At 58.0% G+C, this 19,468-nt stretch overlaps 2 protein-coding genes and 1 long non-coding RNA gene across 5 annotated transcripts in view; 2 read left to right on the top strand and 1 right to left on the bottom strand.

Annotated features, from left to right (window-relative positions):
- ASIC1 (acid sensing ion channel subunit 1) overlaps window positions 1–10,172 on the top strand; it is a 19,032-nt gene extending 8,860 nt beyond the window's left edge. The window contains exons 1-10 of one of the 2 annotated variants that reach the window (XM_054002250.1): window positions 4,325–5,094; window positions 5,800–5,950; window positions 6,434–6,561; window positions 6,754–6,904; window positions 6,985–7,041; window positions 7,125–7,278; window positions 7,360–7,451; window positions 7,710–7,789; window positions 7,883–7,987; window positions 8,215–10,172. In XM_054002250.1, the coding sequence (XP_053858225.1) occupies window positions 4,471–5,094; window positions 5,800–5,950; window positions 6,434–6,561; window positions 6,754–6,904; window positions 6,985–7,041; window positions 7,125–7,278; window positions 7,360–7,451; window positions 7,710–7,789; window positions 7,883–7,987; window positions 8,215–8,319 (1,647 nt within the window). In that variant the 5' untranslated portion in view covers window positions 4,325–4,470 and the 3' untranslated portion in view covers window positions 8,320–10,172. Of the gene's footprint in view, window positions 1–4,324; window positions 5,095–5,799; window positions 5,951–6,433; window positions 6,562–6,753; window positions 6,905–6,984; window positions 7,042–7,124; window positions 7,279–7,359; window positions 7,452–7,709; window positions 7,790–7,882; window positions 7,988–8,214 lie in introns of those variants that run through there. The other variant, XM_054002251.1, reaches the window with a different exon arrangement.
- Window positions 9,744–12,754, bottom strand: LOC128821303 (uncharacterized). Of its 2 annotated transcripts, none has more exons than XR_008441072.1 (3): window positions 12,667–12,754; window positions 11,753–11,981; window positions 9,744–9,815 (listed from the first exon to the last, which is right to left on the bottom strand). It is a non-coding gene; the product is annotated as an uncharacterized LOC128821303 (long non-coding RNA). The 2 variants fall into 2 exon arrangements; XR_008441073.1 differs by having other exon boundaries at window positions 11,753–11,984; window positions 12,667–12,737.
- SMARCD1 (SWI/SNF related, matrix associated, actin dependent regulator of chromatin, subfamily d, member 1) lies at window positions 12,716–19,468 on the top strand. Its single transcript, XM_054002252.1, has 13 exons — window positions 12,716–12,895; window positions 12,975–13,162; window positions 13,969–14,011; window positions 14,106–14,228; window positions 14,473–14,595; window positions 15,080–15,196; window positions 15,516–15,617; window positions 15,892–16,053; window positions 16,164–16,261; window positions 16,684–16,819; window positions 17,151–17,273; window positions 17,513–17,614; window positions 17,809–19,468. Exons 1-13 carry the CDS (start codon window positions 12,731–12,733, stop codon window positions 17,860–17,862), a joined length of 1,536 nt encoding a protein of 511 aa, XP_053858227.1. The 5' UTR covers window positions 12,716–12,730; the 3' UTR covers window positions 17,863–19,468.

Raw genomic sequence — 19,468 nt, 5'->3', positions numbered from 1 at the left:
CCTGCACGGCACAAAGGGACACTGCCAGCGGGTAAATCACCGGGAAGCTTTCAGCAGTACAAACAGGTTCAATTATAGGAGCGTAAACAGATCCTGGGGAGGAGGATGTGGCGGCTACGGAGCCGTCACGGCAGATCACAGCCAAAGCTCCAGGGACACGTTGGACTGCCCACGGAGCTGCGGGGGGGGGGGGGGTCCCGGCTGAGCCCCCCGAGACCCCCGGCCAAGCGTGGCTGCAGGTGGCCTCAGTCCCCGGGGCAGCAGCACCGACACCCAGCAGGGCTGCCTGGGAAGAGCTCGCCCAGGAAAGCTTTGAAAGATTAATAGAGTTTAAATGGAAGCGTTTGGAGAGGAGATAAGGCTCATCTGATATGAAATCATATGGAACAACGGGATCCAGGGAGGCCCTTGCTCTCTAATGAAGTCCACTTAGCACATTACTCACCATAATGTGCTTTTTATTAAAGTCCTGCGCTGCAGGTGCTGAGTCTGCAGCCGGGAGCACGGGGCTGGAATGCAGGCACCTGGAGTACCGGACCCCGCCACCAGAAGCAGCCGGGATGCGGCGTGAAAAAGGCACCTTCGGCTTCCTGTTTCCCATCCCGTTTGATCCAGGGACGCGACTCTGGCATCACCCAGCGCCGCGGCATCACCGGCGCCCACGGCTAGGGCTGGTGGCCCTGCAGGGACGGGGTGGAGAGGAGGCGGAGGTGGGGAATAATACAGAGGGAAAAACTCCTTTTTAATCATCAATTTTTCTGCATTAGAATGTGACATGCTAATCCACTGTGAAGCGTCTAATCTGGGGGATAAAGGGCCGGATAACACAAGCTGCGCCCGGCTTGGCTGGCAGAGCGAGCCGAGGCAAGGTGGCAGCATCTGATAAGGGGTGCAGGATTAGTCCCGGCACAGATCCCGCCTGCCCAGGCAATCCCACCTTGCTTGGCTGCTTCTGCTCTGTCTCTCGCCAGGGTCAGGAAGGGATCTGCAGCCCTGGAGCTGTCCCAGAGCGGCTCATCCCGCCCGGAGCAGCGGTGGCAGCGCCGCCGGTGCCTCCACCACATCTTGGCAGCTCTGGGAGCTGCAAAGCACATCCCTGGGCCAAGACACGTGGAAAACCTCATTTTTCTCCCTTTCAATTTGCACACACGGGTGCGTGGTGGGAACAGGACAGCCCAGCTTTGGGGTCTCCATCTGCCCCAAATGTCCATCCCCACGTGCTGCTTTGGCTGCCTCATCCCACCCCTCATCCCATCCCTTCCTAGCAGCCAGCTAGCCAGCTCCGACCTCCGGGCACTCCCAGGGATGACGTGGCAGCTCAGCCTCGGCTCAGCCAGTCTTTGGCAGGGACGGGCAGTGCCCGTCACAAAACCGAGCGGGTCCAGCTCCCGGGGCGCTTTCGGCGACAGCCTCCCCGGGGCTCGGAGACCTGGGATAACAGAGCGTGCAATGTTGTTTTCTCCTCGCCTCCTCGGGGATTGGTTTATCTCTATGAATAACTCCATCCCGGCTTTGATCTCCTCTGCCATTAAAGCGTGACAGGCTGTGAAATGTGCTGTTGCTGCCGTCAAATCCCGCTCCCGCTTCCCCCCCGCCGCCTCCGTGCTCCCCCGCTCCGGGAAACCTCCTTTCCCAGGCCCGTGAGGAGCTGCAGAGCAGCGAGCGGGGCCGAACCGCCCCGGGACAGTGGCCAAACACGGTGCTGGAGGCAGGAAAAACCCATCTCCTCCTCCCATCCCACACCTCTCACTGGGGCGGGGAGCAGGGCACGGAGCATCCCCGGTTCCAGCGCCCCAGCACCCGCCACGGGGGCTGATGTCACGGCTAATTATAGCATCCCCCGTCCCTCGCCCCCGCCAAAGCTTTACCTGAGAGAGGATAAAAATAACTCCCGGCGAGGGAGGAGCTGGAGCGAGCCCAAGGAATCCTCCAGCATCTCCAAAACTTGCACAAACCAGGACGGCACCCCCCTGCCTGCAACACACGGCCGCACTTTGTCCCCAGTCTGGGGGTCAGGACGCGCTCCCCTTGGCGCTGGTGCCACCGTGCTCCGGGCTGCGGCTGTCCCCGGTCACCTTCACCCCGTCTCGGGTGTCGGCGCTGGGACAGGTGGTGGTAACCGGAGCCGGGCCCTGCTGCTGGGAACCAGCCCCGGCGCACCCCGCGAGCTGTTTAAGCCGAGAGAAGCAGGTTAATGGCCCCAGTTGATGATGGAATGTTTTCATTACACATCTTTCCCTCTCTCTTCCTGCTGCAATTGCTCCCAAGAAGACACATTAAACCTCCCCGCGCCGAGGGAGCGGATCCGCCCCTCGTTCGCACCATCAGGGACTGGCTGATGGCCCCGGGCAGCACCGCTCACCTGTCCGGGCCCTGCCGGGGCTAAACAACCCCCTCAACCTGCAATTCCTTAATTCCGTTTCCTTTCTCCTCTGCCCTCAACAGCCATGGCACAGGAACCCAGTGCCAGAGCTGGGAGCGGCAGAAATCCCAGCCCAAACCCAGACAGCTCCTGCCTGCTCCTCCCTGTCCAGAGCATCCTCCAAGCCAGCCTGTGAGATCAGCCCAGTGTGTTCCCAGCCTGCTCCCACAGGGCTGAAACAGCCCAACTCTTCCAAACCCACTCCTAGGAGCAGCCCTGATGCTGTTACAGCCCTGCCCTGCAGCTGCAGCTCATCCCCACCAAAGACACAGGGCACCTGTGACCTGGTCCCCATGTCCTGGTGGCTCCCAGCCACCCAATCCAACTTCCTGACTCTCTTTTTTAGAAAGAGTTTTCATCTCAGATTCTCTGGGATGCTCCCAAAAGGTGTAACCTTGATCTTGGCCTGATGAAATTTCATCCCGTGGCTCTGGCGCTCGTCCCCAAGGTCATCCACTCTTTCTCCCAGGTCCCCAAGTGGCATCTGGCAGTGTCCCTCTTTCACAAGGGCCCTATTGAAGGGACTATTGAGCTCAGGGAGCCCCAGGATGGGACACCCCACTGTCACATCATGGATCACTGCCCCTGGCAGGGATCCCCAGCATGTTCCACTGGCATCACCTGCCCAGGAATCTCAGATAACTGTGCTGGTATCAGATGAGATTTTTACTGAGTACCTGACTGATTTGTTCTCCCAATTTGTGGTGCCCATGTGTGCCAGGATGTGCTCAGGGACCGGGAACCCTGCAGGAAAGGAGATGCAGCAGCTGAACTGAGGGCTTGGGGTGAGCTTCTCCCACCCAGGCACCAGCCCAAAGCTCCCATTCAGCCCCTGCACATCCAAGTGCTGCCAGATTTAGATTCTTCCCCGGTGCCGGAATGGGGCTGGAGATTGCTCTGTGGTCTTTGGATGCTTTTATGAAGTGCTGAGTACAGGAAAACAGCAAACCATGAGAAGGGGCTGTGCTGCACAGAGAGGAGATGCCTGCACTCCCGGCAGCTCCATCCCAGCATCCTGCACCAGAGCTGCTCCCTGGGACCCCCCCAGCCTGGCTGGTTCAGCAGCACAAGGCCTGGATGGCATTCCTTGAGGGAAGAGCTGGCTCCCCGTGCCCCACTGGGATCCGAAGCATGAGGTGACCTGCCGAGCACTGACTGGGCTCTGCAGAAGGACTCGTTGCCTGGACAGCACCCAAATCCTGCCAATACCAGCCCTGCTGGGAGGCGGACAGACCTCACACCAGAGGGAACATTGGATTTGCTGGATTCTCACGTGCACACGCCAGTGCCCTGCGGCACAGGGGGATGAGCCTGCAGGGATGGGCACTGCCAGGGCAGGAGGAGCATCGTAGGAGCCTGAGGACACCACAGCATCCTTCCCCCCACCTGGACCACCTCTAAACCAGGACAGTGTCACGGGCATTTTGGGAAAACCTCTGGCTCCAGCTGCCCTGGGGATGAGTGCAGAGAGCCTGGCATACAGTGGCTCTGGAGACAGCCGGGGACCCAGCAGGGAGGGCCTAGGCCTGGCTGGAGCAGCCGCTTGGGCTGCCAGGGCCAGACCACGCAAGGACGGAGGGCACGGCATGGGAATGCAGCGCCGGATATCTGCACACCAGCACACACTGTGTGCCCCTGGCCTGGCAGCCCCTCGGACCCCCAGGAAGCACTGGGAGCTCCCACGGCGCTTCTGGAGCCGGCGATGTCTCTGCTCCGTCCTGGCAGATGGAGCCGCCCGGTCCCGAGGGGCCTGGGGAGCCGGTGGAACCGCCCCTCGCTCCTCCTCCCCTCCTGCTCCTGATATACCCTCCTCGGTCCGGCCTCTCCAAGCATCCCTCTGCTCCTCTCCCTCACTCCCGCTCGCCTCACTCCTTTTCCCTTCTCCGTTTCTCCCCTCTGAACTTGCCCCTTCCCCCTCCCCTGCTCTCTCCAGCCCCTCTCCATCGAGGAACTGACAGAAGACCCCCAGGCTGGGGCAGGGCACGGGCCAAGACTCCCACACCAGAGCCAGGACCTCCACATTACAGCTGGGACCCCCAGGCTGGGCAATGCCTCTCCAGATATTCTGCACCATCTCCTTCTCCAGTGAGGAAGCACCAGAAGATGCTGCAGCCACTACAAAGGGAGAAGATGAAGCAGACGAGTTCCTATATGGGCAGGAGGAGGATGAAGAGGACAAGGAGGATGCAGGGGCAACCACGGACTTTGTGGCCTTTGCCAGCAGCTGCACCCTGCATGGGCTGAGCCACATCTTTGTGGAAGGCAGCCTGGGCGCCCGGCAGGCGCTGTGGGCGCTGGCATTCCTCCTCTCCCTCTCCGTCTTCCTCTACCAGGTGGCCGACCGCATCGCCTACTACCTGGAGTACCACCATGTCACGCTGCTCAGCGAGGAGGACAGCCCCGAGATGACCTTCCCTGCCGTCACCTTCTGCAACATCAATCGTGTACGGCTCTCGCAGCTCAGCCACGAGGACTTGCTCTACCTGGCCCCTCTGGTCGACTATGAGCCTGGGATGGAGCTGGGCTTCACCCCGGCCCAGCCCGGCCTCTGGGAGGAGGACGAGCCCCTAAATTTGTACGGGTTTTTTAACCGCACTTGCCACCAGCTGGAGGACATGCTGCTGAGCTGCAGCTACCGTGGCCAGCGCTGCGGCCCCGGGGACTTTGCGCCGGTGAGTAGCCCCAGGGTGGCCCGGCATGGGGAGCAGCTCCGGAGCTGATTGTGCCAGATCAGGCAGGTGATGCTGCCCATGGAGCTTGCTCAGGGACAGACTGATATATCAGCCCCATCTGCCAGAGCTGGGGACATCACTGGCCGTGGAAATGCTCTGGTGGGACATGGAGCATATCCCCGCGGCTGTGCTTGCTGAGAAGGTGCCTGGCACCTCCATCCTGGTGCCATCAGGGCTTGTGGGGAACCATGCATGTGAGCCCACTGCCCTCACATGTCCCTTGCCCAGGCTGGCAGCAGCTCCGTGGTTTTGGGGCCATGCTGATTGCCGGAGGTGAGAGCCGGAACGGCCAAGGAGGGATGGGGGGGTCCAGGATCCTGTCCAGCCCCGTCCTCTGCAGGGATGGAGGAGGGCTTGGAGAAGGGCATCAGGCTGAGTGCCACCACCTTGGGGAGCCACAGTTGCCGTGGGCTCTCTGGGGCTGTAAAGCTGTAGCATCTCCTCTGAGTCCATCCCTGTGGGAACATCTCCTCCTCCACCAGGGCCAAGATGGGCAGTTCCAATACTGAGAGATCCCGTGGGTCAGGAGCCTGGGTCGGACCATGCCCAGGCTGGGATGGCTGAGTTTTGGGGCTGGGGATGCTCTCCTGGGTCTGTGCTGTGGCTGCACACAGAGGGGCCTCAGCTCTGTGTCCTCTCCTGCAGGTCTTCACCCGCTATGGGAAGTGCTACACCTTCAACGCGGGGCAGGACGGGAAGCCCCGGCTCATCACCATGAAGGGGGGCACTGGCAATGGCCTGGAGATCATGCTGGACATCCAGCAGGACGAGTACCTGCCAGTGTGGGGGGAAACAGGTGGGCCCACTCAGCCACCAGCAGCTCCTGGGGTGCTGCCCAGCTCCTACTCACCTCCTCAGCCCCTTCCCAGCTCCCTAGCCCCTTTCCAGCTCCCCAGACCACAGATCCACATCCCTGAGGCTCCCTTCTCTTCCCTCCTTCCATTTCTCATCACTTCTGGTCTTTTCTTTCCCTTTTCCTCCTTGTCTTTGCTCTTTGCCATGGCAACTCCCCATCGTTTAGACACACAGCCATCACTTGTTTATAAATAGAGTCAAATACTTTCCCTGCACACTCCTGGGTGTGGATCAGGGGGGTCGGGGCAGAGAGGGCAAGGACATGGTGCAGCAAACAGATGGACAGATGGATGGACATGTGGAAGAATGACTTGGTCCAGGGAAAGCATGGGAGGCAGAAGTTGTGGTCCCTCTCACAGCAGGCTCGGCACAGCCCCTCGGAGCAGGGACAGTGCTGTGCTCACCTCACTTGTCTCTGCCACAGATGAGACCTCGTTCGAAGCCGGGATCAAGGTGCAGATCCACAGCCAGGATGAGCCCCCGCTGATTGACCAGCTGGGCTTCGGGGTGGCTCCCGGCTTCCAGACCTTTGTGTCCTGCCAGGAGCAGCGGGTAGGAACTGGGCAGGTGTGGGATGTCCCCTCCCACCCTGCGTGGTGGGAGCAGAGCCTCCTTGCTGTGCCCCTGTCCCCACATCAGATGGAGGGGAGGACCCGGTCCTGGGGACCAGTGCCACGAGGGTGTCTGTCCCCTGCCACACTGAGGGGGGTTCTGTCCTCACTCCTGGCTTCTCTCCCCTTCCAGCTCATCTACCTGCCGCCTCCCTGGGGTGACTGCAAGGCAGTGGCAGGCGACTCGGAGTTCTACGACACCTACAGCATCACGGCCTGTCGGATCGACTGTGAGACCCGCTATCTGGTGGAGAACTGCAACTGCCGCATGGTGCACATGCCAGGTGAGCCCCGTGCCTGGCCTGGCCCCGGCCCAGCCCTCCAGTGTGGTCCCACCTGGAAAACCTGCTCTGTGTCTCCCCAGGTGATGCCCCTTACTGCACCCCGGAGCAGTACAAGGAGTGCGCGGATCCGGCCTTAGGTGAGGCTGCCCGGCCCCGTGGGTGGGACGGAGCTGGGGCATTGGGTGTCTCCATCTTGCCATCCCTCTCTCTCCCTGCACAGATTTCCTGGTGGAGAAGGACAATGAATACTGCATCTGTGAGATGCCCTGCAACATGACCCGCTACGGCAAAGAGCTCTCCATGGTCAAGATCCCCAGCAAGGCCTCGGCCAAGTACCTGGCCAAGAAGTACAACAAGTCGGAGCAGTACATCGGGTAAGGCGCTGCGGGGTGATGGGGCAGGGTCTGGTCTTTCCATCCAAAACCTCAGCCTGATGCCACTCCTGTCCTGCACAGGGAGAACATCCTGGTGCTGGATATCTTCTTTGAAGCCCTGAACTATGAGACGATCGAGCAGAAGAAAGCGTACGAGGTGGCAGGTTTGCTGGGTGAGTGTTGGTGGCTGTGGGGAGCCTTGTGACAGTCCCCAGCCAGAGTCCCCCAGCAAGGTGGCCTCGTGCTGGCCCTGTCACCATGGCCTGTTCCCAAGTCACCGGGATGTGCTGACAAAACAGATGTGGAGCAGGGCACCTCACTGCCGTGACCAGACACCAGTCACAGTGGTGACAAGTTCTGCCCTGTCTCTGCTCCCTCTGCCACCTGACTCTGGACTCAGGCCACCCTGATGGCTTTCCTCTCCTCTGCAGGTGACATCGGAGGGCAGATGGGACTGTTCATTGGGGCCAGCATCCTCACAGTGCTGGAGCTGTTTGACTACGCCTATGAGGTGAGTGTCTCCTCCATCCCAAGGCTGTGCTCGTGTGGGATGTTGGGAAGGGCAACTCATGAGCCCCACGGTGCTGAAACGTGGCTCTGGCAGGTGATAAAACACCGGCTGTGCCGGCGGGGCAAGTGCCGCAAGAACCACAAGAGGAACAACACAGACAAGGGCGTCGCGCTGAGCATGGACGACGTGAAGCGCCACGTGAGTGCGGGGCACAGCACAGTCCCCTCCTGCCTGTCCCCTCCTGCTTGTCCCCTCCTGCAGCTCGGGGGCTGCCCCAGAGGTGCCATGGGGTGGGGAGTCACCGTGTTGGGAGCCCCTGGGAAAGGAACAGAGGGCCCAGGCAGAGATGCTGTGGGGGGATGGCGCTGGGTCTCTGTAAGGACCTGGATGAAAGCAGCGGCCCCAACATCCCGTTTATCCTGCAGAATCCCTGTGAAAGCATACGGGGACACCCAGCAGGCATGACGTACGCAGCCAACATCCTACCTCACCACCCGGCCCGGGGCACCTTTGAGGATTTCACCTGCTAACCGACATCTGGATGTACAACCTGAGCTACCAAAGCCCTGTGAGAGCTGCCCTTCTCCCCGCCAGTGCCAGCGGAGAGACACATCTAGGGGGCCTTTGCTCCTCGGCACGGTGGGACACAGACAAGAGCGACGGCCTCGGATTTCGGGGCGGGCAGTGGGGTCGGGCAAAGCCAGACCCCGGCACAGCCCCCGTGGCAGCTGCTCTGTGCCTGCCCTGCTCCTTCAGAGACTCCAGGATGCTCCAGCCCGGCCGTCCCACAGAGCGGGAGCAACACGCACAGTGGGCCAGGGCACGGGCCTGCCCCGGCTCCCCCTTGGCTCCCCTCGGCCTTTTTAACTAAAACCCAGAAGCCAAGAAGAAGCAGCCGTTCGGCCGCGGTCTCCATCCACAGCCCTGTCCGTCTGTCCTCCGTCGTCTCCATGCTCACCCTACTCCAATGCCTTGGCCGTGCCTACTGGGCCCCCTGTGCCCGGTGGGGGGACTATCGGGGAGCCCCCGGTGTGCCCGGCACAGGGCAGCAGGCCGGGAGTCCCCGGAGAGCGCCTCTGTCCCCCGGGACCGCAGCCCCGGCTCGCCCGGGCGCTCCCGGTACGAAGACGCGGCGCCTCCAGCTGTCCAGAACGTCTTCCTTGGCCCCTGCCCCGGGATCAGCCCCGGAGCAGCCCCGGGAGCACCGGAGGGGGCTCAGCTGGGAGGTGCCACCTCGGCTCTGAGGACACCGGGCACTGTCCCTCCCCATCCACCCCTCCTGGGCTCTGGGCAGCCTGGCGAGTTCCAGCACTGCCCTGCGGTCCCTCCCGTCTGCAGGAAACCCCAAACCCAGCCATCCTCGGGGAGAAAGGAAACCCCTGGCCCCATCTGTGCCCAGCTGGGCATGCCCCCTTGGCACCACCATGGCTGGGCAGGCACTGGAGCCCCAACCCTCCCGGGGTTCAAGGGGGCTCTGGGGCCAGGGCTCCAGCCCCGCTGAGCCCCGACAGCCGATGCCCCGGGGGGTTTGGGGTGTCTGTGGGTTTCCAGCGCTGCGCTGCCCCTCCCTGGCACTGCCCTGCCCTGGCTGGGATCCGTGGCCACTGGGTCACTGCCCCCTGGGCCTGTCAGTGCCCACCAGTCCCCTCCGGGGTCTCTGTTTGGCCCCCCCCAGCCCGTCTCCCAGCCCCCAGGCCAGAGCCCTCCCCGGGCCCAAAGTGCTACTTATCTTTAAGAGCTTTTGCAATAAGTAAGTATTTTTAGTAATTTTTTTTCCTAAACTGCAGTTTTGGTTTTTATTCTTGTCATTTTTTATTCTTATTATTTGCTTTCTGACCAAAATTAGGAACTGGGGGTCAGTCCTTTGTATCCAGCAATCACCCAAAGACGACGGGTCGGCCACATCCATAAATTTTCTTATGGATTTCTCCTAATGTTTCATCATGTTTCATTTATTTATTTTCTTTCTTTCTCTTTCCCATTCAAGCTTTTAAAGATGGGGCTGGAATTTGACCTTGAGGCTCACCTGTTGAAGAAAACACTTTTTTGTTATTATGTCATTGGCATTTTATATTTCTTATATATAATATATATGACTATATATATGTGTACATATATATATATATATATCTATATGCATCATGCCAGTGTAGATACCATCCAGTAGCATTTAGGCCTTGTTCTTGTGCCATTTTTTTTTTTTTCTGTTACTGATCTCTGAATGCCTTCAAGTGTATAAAGTGTGGAATTCTCTCTGGTATCTGTACTATGTACACACATTTTCATAGGAAGCACAATAAGATGACAGATGCATTGTACATCAATACCTGCTACTCTTAACAACGATGATATAAAGAATGATATAAATGATATAACTCCCCCACGCCGAGCCTTTCTATCTTGCTGAGCTGCTGGAAATGCTCCCCCGAGGAGGCAGGTGGGGACAGCCTCATCCCAGGATGCTCCTGGAGCTCAGGGAAAGGGAAGGGGAGGAAAAGGCTTTAGGCCAGACTTCATGAGCAGGGTGTGCCCTGGGGCAGAGCTGAGGCTGGGCTGAGCCTCCCTTTCCTGGGAGCTCCTGGTGCCTCATCGAGCTCCAGCCTCCCTGCCTTCCCAAGGAACTCCTACCAAGGAACACAGGGCTGGAGGAGGGAAATGATTCCTCTTCCCGAGCAGGGAAAGGAGAATTAAGAGTCACAGAGCTGTTAATCCCTGACAGCTCCAGCACCTCCCTGGTTTGGGAGCCACCTGAGGTCTGACAGGAGTCACCAGGTGGAATTTCACCCTGGGAGCACAACCCAAATATAAACACACACCTTTTGTCCTAAAAATTTCCAGCTACAAAGAGCAGTAGTAACAACAGAGCAGATCCAACAGTGGGCATGCAGAAAAAGCCCTCAGGACTCCATGGAGACTGAATAATAGGGAGTGGGAGTGGGCAGGGAACGCTGAAATGCCAACGCACACCCACACCCACCCTCCCCCCCCGGTCCCTTGGCTCCGACTGTGTCCCCTGGCTCCTGGAAATGGCAGAAATGCAGTTTTGCATCTCAACGAGAACAGTTTCACCCCGCTTTGGCGCTTCCCGGCCAGAGCTGGAGCTGCAAAGGCCGGGGGGTGGGATTGGAAGGAGAGCGGCCGGGCCAGGAGGGCGTTAGTGAACCCGATTAATCACAGCCGAGCCGTGCCCGCTCCTTCCCCGCGGCATCCCCGGCTCCGGGAGCTGTAATCCCCACGCTGGACCTGCCGGCTGCGCTGGGAGCAGGTCACCCCGTCCATCTGTCACAGCGCGGCTCTCCGAGGGCTCCAGGAGGGCTCGGGGGAGGTGTCTGAGCCCCAGGGGCAGCACTCGCAATTCCCGTGGGATGCAGCAGGTACCACCGGGATAGGACGTGCAAAAGCTGTTTTTTGCAGGCATAAGACTCCATCGTGTCCATTGGAGCATCGTGGGACAGCAGGAGTGGGCTGGGGACATCAGCCTGGTGGGGATGCAAGGCTTCAGGCTGTTTGGGATCTGGGGACCTTAAGTCTGTTCAGCATCTGAAGCTGTTTGGGATCCAGGCAGCCTCACCCTGGCCAGGAGCCAGGGAGCCTCAGCTTATTTGAGATCTGGGGATCTTCAACCCGTTCAGGATCCGTGGAGACTCAGCCCATGGAGACACCCAGCCCACTCAGGCTCTGTGGGGATCCCGAGATTCCACCACCTCCCCTCGTGGGCCAGAATTCCTGGTCCCCCCTCGCTGGCTGCCAGTGACAACAGGCACTGAGGGACAATGCCACAGCCCCAGGTGCTGCTGCCCTGCAGCCAGAGCCAGGCTGGCAGGGCACGAAAGTTTCTGTGGAGCCACCAGCAGGTGCAGGGATTTCCAAAGCTGTCCCACCAAACCCTCGGGGCAGGAGAAAGGAGGAAGGGCACAATGAGGTCACCCCAGAGCCTCTCCAGGCTGAACAATCCCAATTCACCTTTCCTCACAGCAGAGCTGCTCCATCCCTTGATCATCCTGGTGCCTCCTGACTCACTCCAGCAGCTCCATGTCCTCCCTATGGTGGGACCTCCAGGCTGGAGGCAGCATTCATCAGATGATCATCATTAATTGTTTAATTAATACTCGTGGTGTGACTACGCACTTGGCTTTTTCCATAGATTAATGCTGACTGTATTTGTGTCCCTTTTCTCTCTGAGCACAGGAAACTGCTCCAGGGAAAAGGAACATAATGTTAATACTTGCAGAAAGTGGCCTTTAACTCCGACCTCCTGCTCTCTGAGGAACCCCACGGGAGACAGGAATCCTTTTCTGGGTGCTCTGCCTGAACCTGCACAAACTGGACCCATTCATGGCCGTTTGTTTTCCCCATAAAGTTCATCCCTCAGAATCCCTGAGGTTGGAAAAGATCACCAAGTCCAAACTGTGACTGATCCCCACTAGAGCACTGAGTGCCGCGTCCAGCTGTTCCCTTGGCATCTCCAGGGATGGCGACTCCCCCATCTCCCAGGGCAGCCCCTCACCACCCTTTCCATGGAGAAATTCCTCCTGAATGTAACAGAGGGGAGCTCAGGTGAGGGGCATCACTGCCACACCTGCACATCGGGACCCTCCATCCCTGGGAAAGGCACATCCACCTCCCTCCGAGCACATCCCGGAGCAAGGGAGGCTCCAGCACCAGGGAAAAGGGGCTGTAATCATGGCCAGGGAGCGGGGGCTGACACCCCTCGACCCTTCCCAGCATTTGGGACCATCCTGCACCCCAATCCCACCCCTCAAGGTCCCCATTCCCTTCCCGCACCCCCAACCCCTCACGGCCCCAAATCCCCAATCCCCGCCGCTCGGTCCTCCCCGCCGGCAGGGGGAGCTGCCGCCGGCGGGCGTGGGCGTCACCTCCCCGGCGCTCCGCGCGCCGTGCGCGGCCGTTTCCGGTTCCGCTCCCTTTGTGCGAGACAAGATGGCGGCGCGGGCCGGGTTCCAGTCGGGGCCTGCGAGCGGCGGCGGCGCCGGGGCCGCGCCCGGGGCCGCGCTGGGCCCGGGAGCGCCGGGCGGGGCGGTGCGCATGGGCCCGGCGCCGGGGCAAGGCCTGTACCGCTCGCCGTTGCCCGGAGCCGCCTACCCGGTGAGGCGGGGCGGCGCGGGGCGGGGCGGGGCGCGGGGCCGGGCGCGGCGGGCGCTGACCGAGTCTGTTCTCTCCGCAGCGCCCCGGGATGCTGCCGGGCGGCCGCCTGGCGCCACAGGGTCCGGCCATGGGTCCTCCCGGGTACGGCGGGAGCCCAGCGGTACGGCCCGCGCTGGCGCAGGCCGGGCTGGACCAGGCTCGCAAGCGGCCGGCGCCGCAGCAGCTTCAGCAGGTGCAGCCGCAGGCGGTGCCCAACCGCAACCACAAGTAAGGCAGGGGGAGACGGCGCATCCCGGGTCTAACGGGGACGTCTCCGCCTCTTGGGGACATCCCGGACAATGGGAGTATCTCGGGGCAGCAGCAGCAACATTCGTGGGCGGAGGGGACATCCCCTGGGTTGTCGTGGGGATCGGGAGGAATATCTTCATGGAAATTGCCAGGCTTTGGAAGGGGCTGCCCAGGAAGGTGGTGCAGTTCCCATCCGTGAAGGTTTCCAAAGAATGATGGATGTGGCACTGAGTGCTCTGGGTTGGTGACAAGGTGGGGATCAAGTACGGGTTGTAGTCAAGGGTCTGGAAGGTCTTTTCCAGTCTCAGGGATTCTGGAGTTCTTGGTCATCCTGCAGTACTGAAGGGTCCTGTCAGGTCCTTGTGCATTCCCCTGGGATTGGAGGACAACACTGGGCAGGGCAGGGCTGAGTTTATGTCATGTGCCTGCACCCTGATGTGATAGCCCAGTGAGAATTAATTTTTTCCTGGATTTAAAATGCTGTCCCTGCAAAAGCCAATCCAAAGTTGATTGAAGCTGGAGGGTCACTTGGTGTGGATGTTGTGTCAAGTCCTCCTTCCCAAGGGATGATTCCCCTTCTAACAGATGCAGCCTGCTTTTTAATAGATGTAATTCCCTTTCCTGTGCTCAGAGGGGTGGGGAACATTGAGATAACCAGTTAGCCACACTGAAGCAGGGCCCAGCTAACTGGGGAGCCCCTAGCCAGTCGGTACTGCAGGTTTGTGAGTTCCTGTGCCCAGAGCCATTCCCATTTTCACACCTCTTTTGCCTCTTGCCCCTGTCAGTGCCAAGAAGAAGAAGATGGCAGATAAAATCCTCCCACAGCGGGTGAGTGGGGCAAGGGGAGGGGCTCAGGGGCAGGTGAGGCAGCCTGGGGCACACTGGGGAGCTGATGGGCATTTCCATCCTTGCTTGACTACAGATCCGTGAGCTCGTGCCCGAATCCCAGGCCTACATGGACTTGCTGGCCTTCGAGAGGAAGCTGGACCAGACCATCATGAGGAAGCGTCTGGATATCCAGGAGGCTCTGAAACGTCCCATCAAGGTAGGGGTGGGGTGTATTCAAGCTTTGGAGGCTCCTGAGTTCAGGCAGCAGGAGGGCACTGAAGGGTTGTGTCCTCTGAGTGTGGCATATCAGGGACCAGCAGCACCTCTGTCCTCGCTGTGTGCTCCAGGAGAAGGGGAATGTGAGGCAGCTGAAAACACTGAGCTCAGTTTTAACAAAGCCTGTGCAGGACAGTTGGCCCTGTGCAGGAGGGTTAACGCTGAGCTGATGCTTTTTCTCCTAGCAAAAGCGAAAGCTGCGTATTTTTATCTCCAACACCTTCAACCCCGCCAAGTCGGATGCGGAGGACGGCGAAGGAACTGTCGCCTCCTGGGAGCTTCGGGTGGAAGGACGGCTGTTGGAGGATGTAAGTGGGAAGTACCCATCCTCAGAGGAGATTGTGGATCTGGAGTTGGCAATGAAACCAGTTTCCTAGTGTCTGAGAGTACAGCTGGCGCTTGATATCCTCCTTCATCTCTGTTTTCCAAGGAGTCTGATGGTGACGAGACCGAGAGCCCAGCTTGGAGACTGATGGGTGTCCCCATGGCAGGACATGAGTTGTCCAAAGTTCTTAGAGTTGTGAGAATCACTGGTGAGAGCAGCTCAGTGGCGCTTGTGTCCCCAGCTCTGAGAACCAGGGCACTGGCATTGTACGTAACTGCTGAGGGGTTTAACTCCTGCAAGCTCATCTTTAACTCCAGTCTTTCCCTTTCTGACTTGGAAACTTGATTTTTGAGCACACGTTGGTGAATTCAGGTGTTCAGAACTTACAGGAGCTGTTGTGCACGGTGGCTGTGCTTGAGTGCTGAGACTTGCTGCCCTAACCCTCTTCCTCCCTGTGTTGCTTGCAGTCTGCTCTGTCCAAATATGATGCCACCAAGCAGAAAAGGAAATTTTCGTCCTTCTTTAAATCTCTGGTCATTGAACTTGATAAAGACCTGTATGGCCCTGACAATCACCTAGTAGAGGTGAGCTGCTTTTTGCTGTGTTTCCTCCAAAAGTGGGTTGGTGTTTCAGCAGGTGGAGTTTGTGTGTCATTTATAACTTGGGAGGTGGGAATCCTTGAGGCTCCTGGGAGCCAGGAGCTCTTGAATTCTCACTTTGGCTTTTCCTCTCACTTGCTGAAGGTCAGAACAAATGTATTGATTGTTGTTTCAAACTCTTAAGTAGGAAGAATTGGAGCTTTCTCTAGTTGGGTGGGATTTATTGCAAAGCTTTTTGGGTACCCAGCAGCAGAGGCAGGGGAATCATGTTGGGGGGGCTTCTGAATTCCTTCTCATGTTCCAGTGGCACAGGACTGCTACAACTCAGGAGACAGATGGCTTCCAGGTGAAGAGGCCAGGGGATGTGAACGTGCGCTGCACTGTCCTGCTGATGCTGGATTACCAGGTAGCATAGTAGGGAAAAATTCCTCCCTGTAGGGGTGATGAGGCCCTGGCACAGCTGCCCAGGAAAGTTGTGGCTGCCCCTGGATCCCTGGAAGTGCCCAATGCCAGGTTGGACAGGGCTTGGAGCAACCTGGGATAGTGGAAGGCGCCCCTGCCCATGGCAGGGGGTGGAATGAGATTTCTTTAAGGTCCTTCCCAACCCAAACCATTCCATGATTCCATGGTGGGCATGCACCATTACCTGTGTCTCACCTGCCTCACCTCTTTTTGTTCAGCCTCCCCAGTTCAAACTGGATCCACGCCTGGCTCGGCTCCTGGGCATCCACACGCAGACCCGGCCTGTGATCATCCAAGCTCTGTGGCAGTACATCAAGACCCACAAGCTGCAGGACCCCCACGAGCGGGAGTTTGTCATCTGTGACAAGTACCTGCAGCAGGTGAGCAATGGCAGGGCTGGAACAGCAGCACCTGGATCATTTCCAGCGTGGGCAGCTGGGGGTGGCTGCACCGAGCCCCTGCTCCTCCCTCAGCCCTGTCTCTGTCACAGATATTCGAGTCGCAGCGGATGAAGTTCTCTGAGATCCCACAAAGGCTTCATGCCTTGCTGATGCCCCCCGAACCGATCATCATCAATCACGTGATCAGGTGAGGCTGCTCCACGTGAGTTCCTGTTTCCAGGAAGGAGTGGGAGGGAGGGATGGATGAGGCTGGCACGGGAAGACAATGTGACATGTCTTGATTTTCAGCAGCAGTTCCTTTGTACAAGAGCAGCCACCTCTCTCATTACCACATCCCTCTTCCAAAGGCACTCCCGCATCCCTGCTGTCCTTTGCTGTGGATAGAAACCTTCTTGGAGCACTCATTTCTTTTGCTGCAAAGCTGTGGTGGGCTTTTGCTGCTTTTAGGGCTGAGGCTGACAGTGGCATGGCTTTTCCCTGACCCTTCCTGCAGTCCATTTGCTGCAGCATCCCAGAGAAATTGCATTTGCTGCTTTCTTGAATTGGTCCCATATTTTGCCTTCTTTCTGGAGCTACTCCCTGATTTTGGCTTCTTGTGGATGTCCCCAGTGTTGACCCAAATGACCAGAAGAAAACAGCCTGCTATGACATTGACGTGGAGGTGGACGATACCCTGAAAACTCAGATGAATTCCTTTCTGCTCTCCACAGCCAGTCAACAGGAAATTGCTGCTCTGGATAACAAGGTAGGAAAAGCTCCTTCAGGTCTGCCCTCCTTGTTGCTGGGCAGGGATGTGTCTCTGGTCACAGGATAGGAGTGCTCTGTTGTTTGGAAGCTGCAGTGGGATGAGGCATGTTTACAAACATGGCTGTACCTGGAAATGTAATTTTTAAAGCAAACAGTCTATGGGAAAATTGGTAATATTTAGAGAGCAGGGAACTGGGAGCTGAACATCCAGTTTAAGGTAAGTATAAGTTAACTAGAGAGTGTAAGAATTTTCCTTCATGTGTTGGATCCCTTGATGTTTCTGACTTCTCCCCCGTTCAGCAGTTCCATTCTGTGTTTGTCTCGTTCAGATCCATGAAACAATTGAGACCATCAACCAGCTGAAGACACAGCGTGAATTCATGCTGAGCTTTGCCCGAGATCCTCAGGGCTTCATCAACGACTGGCTCCAGTCCCAGTGCCGGGATTTGAAGGTAAAAGCTTTGTCTTGTGTGGAGGGTGGTCCAGTTCACACGCTTCCCTCATTAGAACGAGCTCCCACAGAGAGAAGGAGGCAATTTCCTCCTCGGAAAGCAAGGCTGAGATTTGAATGAAGCATAAGAAGCTGACCTGAGCGCACTGAGATGTCTGTGAGGAAAGGGAAGGGGGTGGGTTTGCTCAGCACAGCCAGAGCTTTTGCACTCGCTGAGCTGTTGTGCCTTTGTGCTCCCAGACAATGACTGATGTCGTTGGGAATCCCGAGGAGGAGCGCAGAGCCGAGTTCTACTTCCAGCCGTGGGCGCAGGAAGCTGTGTGCCGATACTTCTACTCCAAGGTGAGTGTCCCCAAGCAGGGATCCCTCTCTGTGCCTGTCACTCCTTGGGGCACACAGTGCTGGGGGAACGTGGCAGTTGCATCTTGGTCCCAGTTTGAGCTTGCCCTTTCCCAGCTGGCTCCAGTGTGTTAACTGGGTGCTCTGGTGCTGCACCACCCAAGGGTGTTAATGCTGCAACTTGGCTCCTCTTGCAGGTGCAGCAGAGACGGCAGGAATTGGAGCAGGCCCTGGGGATCCGGAACACATAGGCTGCTCTGCTCCTCCCCAGGCAGAAGCATCACAGCTGTTTGTGGAGACAGAGCTGCAGAGCTCACTGTTCCAGCTCACCGAATCCCACTCTGGCAGCAAGGCCCACTTTATTCATCCTGGCATTGTCTCTGCAGGGGCAAGTCCAGGACACCTGGGGCAAGCAGACAGGCTCCAATGAGCACACGTTTCTACCTGGTTTTCTTCCTGACTGTTGCCTTGTCAGTCCCAAGGCTTCCATGAGCATCCCCGTGACTCTGCACTGTCTGTAGTGTCCCCAGTAGCCAGAGTGACTCAGAGCCTTCTCTCAGCCCATTCCTCCCAACCAGCACTGGTTGGGCACTCAGAGCTGGCTCTGAAGCCTGGCTCTGCTTTAAGGTGTGGCTGGGCTCTTCCCTGCCACGTTTTACAGCCCGTGCCAGGCGCTGTCGTGGGCAGGATGCCATGAGCTGACATACCTCCCTGCCCTCACCCCCTCCTCAGAGGGTGCTGCTGCACTGGGCTGCCTCATAGGTCACTCTCCTCCTTGAGGAAGTTACTGAACTGTGTAGAGAATTGCTTCTTCCCTTCTCCCTTTTCCCCTGCTCCATTCCCTTCGTGTTCCATGACGGACTGTCCTAGGCTGGGATCACAGGGAGACAAGGCCTTGGCTTCCTGCAGGGATGTGGAAGCGTTGGAGTGATGCAGCGCGCTGCACTTCAAACACCTACAAGTGGGTTCCAGCAAACCACGTGGCTGCTTGTTTTCCCTGCCCTGGAGCAGGGAGAAGAGATGGAGCAGCTGCCTGGAATTCTGTAGGGACAGTGTTGTGGGCTCATTCCTTCAGGACAGTTGTCCTGTGTCACTTGCTATGGGGACCAGAGGCTCCTTCTTGTGGGTTCAAGGGTCCAAGGACAGGACAGTCCTTGGAAATGGACATTTTTCCAAGCATATATGAGTTAGCAGGTGTTTCCATGCTGAAGCTCCTGTGGTTTTTCGTCAAGTTTTAGGCTGTGGGGCTGCCATAGGGCCCAGCATGGTTCAGGAATGTACAAATAAATTTTCTCCACTTTGAGGAGTAGCAGCCTCGATGCCTCCTCCTGGAATGAGGTACTGGTGGTCAGGCTTAGGAGAACGAAAGAGCTCCTCTTCACTCCAATCCCAGTGTTTGTGCTCGGGACTATAATGCAAATGGACTCAAAAGTTGGTCTGACTCTTGGAATAGCTGCAGGATCATGTTACTGATGAGCACTCACCCAGTTCAATGTGGCTGGGGAGGCTGCTGTGAGTTGGAGCACCTGGGTGGCCCTACTACTCTTTGTGTCTGTGTTACTACATGTCTGTGAGTAATAGACTCTCGACTTCCCCTCTCCTTTGCCCTTCTGAAATGCTCCTCTGTGGTACTGGGGTGAAGGTCTTGGTGCTGGTGAAGCAGCCCCTGACTCCTCAGGGTACTCCCACAGGAGGGAATGCCAAGTCCTACATAGGCAAACATAGCTGTTGCAGAGTAACTGCTTTTCTTAAGTGAATATTACGGTTTTTTCCATGGACCAAATTTTTTTTTTTTTTTTTTTGTACTGTATCCTTGTAGACGTCACCCAGTTTTAATAAAAGACTCCTGTGAAGGAA

The sequence above is a fragment of the Vidua macroura genome, chromosome 38, assembly GCF_024509145.1.
Source record: "Vidua macroura isolate BioBank_ID:100142 chromosome 38, ASM2450914v1, whole genome shotgun sequence".
NCBI lineage: Eukaryota > Metazoa > Chordata > Aves > Passeriformes > Viduidae > Vidua > Vidua macroura.
The sequence above is the reverse complement of the archived record's forward strand: the minus strand, read 5'-3'. Positions and strand labels throughout refer to the sequence as shown.